Source organism: Chenopodium quinoa, unplaced genomic scaffold, assembly GCF_001683475.1.
Source record: "Chenopodium quinoa cultivar QQ74 unplaced genomic scaffold, ASM168347v1, whole genome shotgun sequence".
Classification (NCBI taxonomy): domain Eukaryota; kingdom Viridiplantae; phylum Streptophyta; class Magnoliopsida; order Caryophyllales; family Amaranthaceae; genus Chenopodium; species Chenopodium quinoa.
Genome location: NW_018742899.1, coordinates 554001 through 556965, shown reverse-complemented (window position 1 = coordinate 556965; position 2965 = coordinate 554001). Strand labels below are relative to the sequence as shown.

At 34.5% G+C, this 2965-nt stretch overlaps 1 protein-coding gene across 1 annotated transcript; it reads left to right on the top strand.

Moving 5' to 3' along the window:
* The first annotated feature begins 292 nt into the window (after positions 1-292).
* Positions 293-2042, top strand: LOC110726985 (GATA transcription factor 19-like). The gene is made up of 4 exons (XM_021906524.1): positions 293-523; positions 640-696; positions 1312-1445; positions 1928-2042. Exons 2-4 carry the CDS (start codon positions 649-651, stop codon positions 2040-2042), a joined length of 297 nt encoding a protein of 98 aa, XP_021762216.1. The 5' UTR covers positions 293-523; positions 640-648.
* The last annotated feature ends 923 nt before the right edge of the window (positions 2043-2965 follow it).

Genomic DNA, 2965 nt, shown 5'->3' with positions numbered 1-2965 from the left:
CAACTCCAAATACAAACACCATTGCCACCAATGTCACTGTTAGTAGAACAAATGCTCTGCATCAGTTTTGCATTCTTGCCGCCGTTGAAGTCCTGAGTTCTATTAGTTTTTCTATACTGTTTGATATTGTTTTGGTTTGGTTTTCTGCTCTCTAGGAGATGATTGGTTTGTGTGAGTCGTTGTCTAACAGGTTTATGAAATTCATGTCGTCAATTTAGATATTCTTCTGTTTTCACCACCCAATTGTGTTCAACCATTGCAAAACTTCCTTTAATTTACACACCACTTTCTTAATCTCTCTTTCTCTTTATCACAAAGTTCTGCAATTTGGCATTTAATATATACTTTTCTTTTCTTTTACTAGTATTTTTTTTGGAATTTTATTGACAATTTATCAAATATTTTTCATCAAAGATGAAAGCTACTGAATCATGTTCATCTTCAGCATCAACAAGTAGGGTGCTTTACTCTTTTTGGCTAAGTTCTTGTTTGTGGCGCGTTCGATTTGCTTTAAACTTAAAAGGTTTAATCTTTGCTTTCCTCAATTTTTTTTCTCCAATATTTTACTTATTTAGCATTTTCAATTAATTGCGAATTCTGATTATAATTTGGACTAATTTGAGCTTGATCATGCTGTAGGACTTCAATATGAGTACAAAGCAGTTGATCTTATCAAAGGGGAGCAATTTAATCCAGGTGACTAAAAGCTGTTGCTTCGTCTTCGTTATTTATTATGATTATTATCTGACCACTTAAATAAAACCAATGTACTGCTCTCAATTTGGTCAATTTAGTTGTTTTATGTACATATATTGAAGGTAGTAGTTTTTAGTGGGATGTTAATTAACATTTGTAGTGAAGTTGGAAATTTTATTATGATTGCTTTCAATTAAAATCATTTTGAAACACTGGAATTGAAATAATCTCGTGTTTTTCGTTGATCAATACTCTTGTGGTATTAGTTTTCCAAGATTTTTTTAATTGAGAAGTTATGTTAACACATGATACTGACTGTTATTTTTTGTTAACATAAACGCTTGCTTATTTGCTGTATTAAATTCCAACAATAGCTAAGTTGTAATTATTCGCGGTGCGTTTTCATCACATCTGGAGTATTATAGTATGTACATATAATTATTAGCAATAATTTGGATCATAGATATATAGTACAATCTTAACAGTTATGATTTGACTTGTAGAATTTGAGAAGATGAACCCACTTCGTTATGTTCTTGGTGAAGCTGGTGAGAACGATATAATAACCTGTTTCCTATATATATGTTTTGAGCTGATTTTGTAATAAATTTGTAGGCCACTGGAAGTCGTGCGAGGGAATCCATTATATCTCACCGGATAGCTTCCTTGGTTAGGTTTCGGGAGAAAAGAAAAGAGAGGTGTTTTGATAACAAAATCAGGTATACTATACGAAAGGAGGTTGCTCAAAGGTGAGATTTTTCTCTAATTTTTTTTTTTTTTTTTTTTTTTTTTTTTGTTTTCAGTTTCATATTTCTGAGTCTGTTTACCAAATTGTTATGGCTATGCTGCTGTATTCACTGTTGGTCTGTCGGGAGTTCTATTATTATCTATGCTAAGGAGGTCGTAGATATGATGTAGAACTTGTGAACTCATTAGTTGCCACACCAAATGTTCACACTTATAAAGATGTATCAGCTTGTTATGTTGGCTCTATGATCCAAGAATTTGAATTGCAGCAAATGTTTAGTACGTGTGCCCGAGTCCAACCCGTGAGGTCTGTAGCTATCTTCACTCATATATAACACCACACATCACAAAGTACATGTAAACACATTCTTTACTTGAACCAACAAGGCAAACAGAGACTGTAAAAGCTGAGGTGATTACTTTTGTCAACTCAAGGGATTGCTTCTTGACACCAGTGTGCTTTATTTCTCTTTTCTATTTCTAGGATGCACCGCAAGAATGGCCAATTTGCATCTTTGAGAGAAGGTTCGACATCTTTCAATTTGGAAGCTAAAAAGAACTTAGTGGTTGGTAGAAGCCTGGGACCAGAAAATGTGTGAGTCCTTGTTAAATTAATCCCCGCTCCTCCCATATGCACAATGTGCTGAAGGATAGTAATAACCATTGATAGTATTATTACTGCTAGGATACATGGTCCACAATAGGCTAAGTCCCTGGCTAAGCTGCCCTGTGCTGTGGACTTGCATAGTTTCTGACATTTGATTCGTAAGTCTTTCAGATCTTATAAGTGAACTACCAAGTATGAGTTAATCAAATACGGAGTTCTAAATAGCAGCCACGGTTGTGTCAACGTGCATTCAGCAGCTTTTCGTGGTTTTTTCAAAGTTTTGTCTGGCCTTTTAGCAACCCACAACCTGAAAGAGTAGCCATGACTACCTTATACGGCTGATTTTAGTTAATGTCATTGCAGTCCATCACCTCATAGAAAATGTATTAACTTTAAAGTTGATAAAGATTTATGATTTGAGGGAAAAGAAATTTTGGTGGGTGCAACGAACTAGTATTAATAATTGGACCACTCTCAAAAGCTAAATATTATCTTGTTGGTAAACTTGCAGGCATTCTGGCCTGCCCTATGGACCCATAAATCTGTGAGATAGGTACAACTATCTCACTATAGTACATGAGAATTTCACATAATGTCATTTTCTGATTGAGAAATAGGAGTTTGAAGTATAAGTTTCATTATTTTAGTGATTAATGGCCTAAAATTTAGTTTGAGATTGTGAAATGCTGTAATGTATTCATTTCCTTATTATTTCATTGGTGTTGTAATGTATTTCTCTTATATAATGACTTTCCGTGTCTGAAACAGAGGTGGAAGACAGAAGCCATAGAGAAATGTGATGTGATGGTATATACAAAAATCTTCCTCAAGTTTACATCTAAGTTTTGGCCTTCTAGGGTGGAGAAAGAGTTCTTCATCTATGCACATGACAGGAGAGGCTACTACACATCAGTG

Bases quoted from the DNA above. Each gene is read 5' to 3' on its own strand.
- LOC110726985 (XM_021906524.1), top strand. From the start codon at position 649: ATGAGTACAAAGCAGTTGATCTTATCAAAGGGGAGCAATTTAATCCAG. The intron at 697-1,311 runs GTGACTAAAAGC...ATAAATTTGTAG, and splicing joins AGGGGAGCAATTTAATCCAG to GCCACTGGAAGTCGTGCGAG. The intron at 1,446-1,927 runs GTGAGATTTTTC...TTCTATTTCTAG, and splicing joins CGAAAGGAGGTTGCTCAAAG to GATGCACCGCAAGAATGGCC.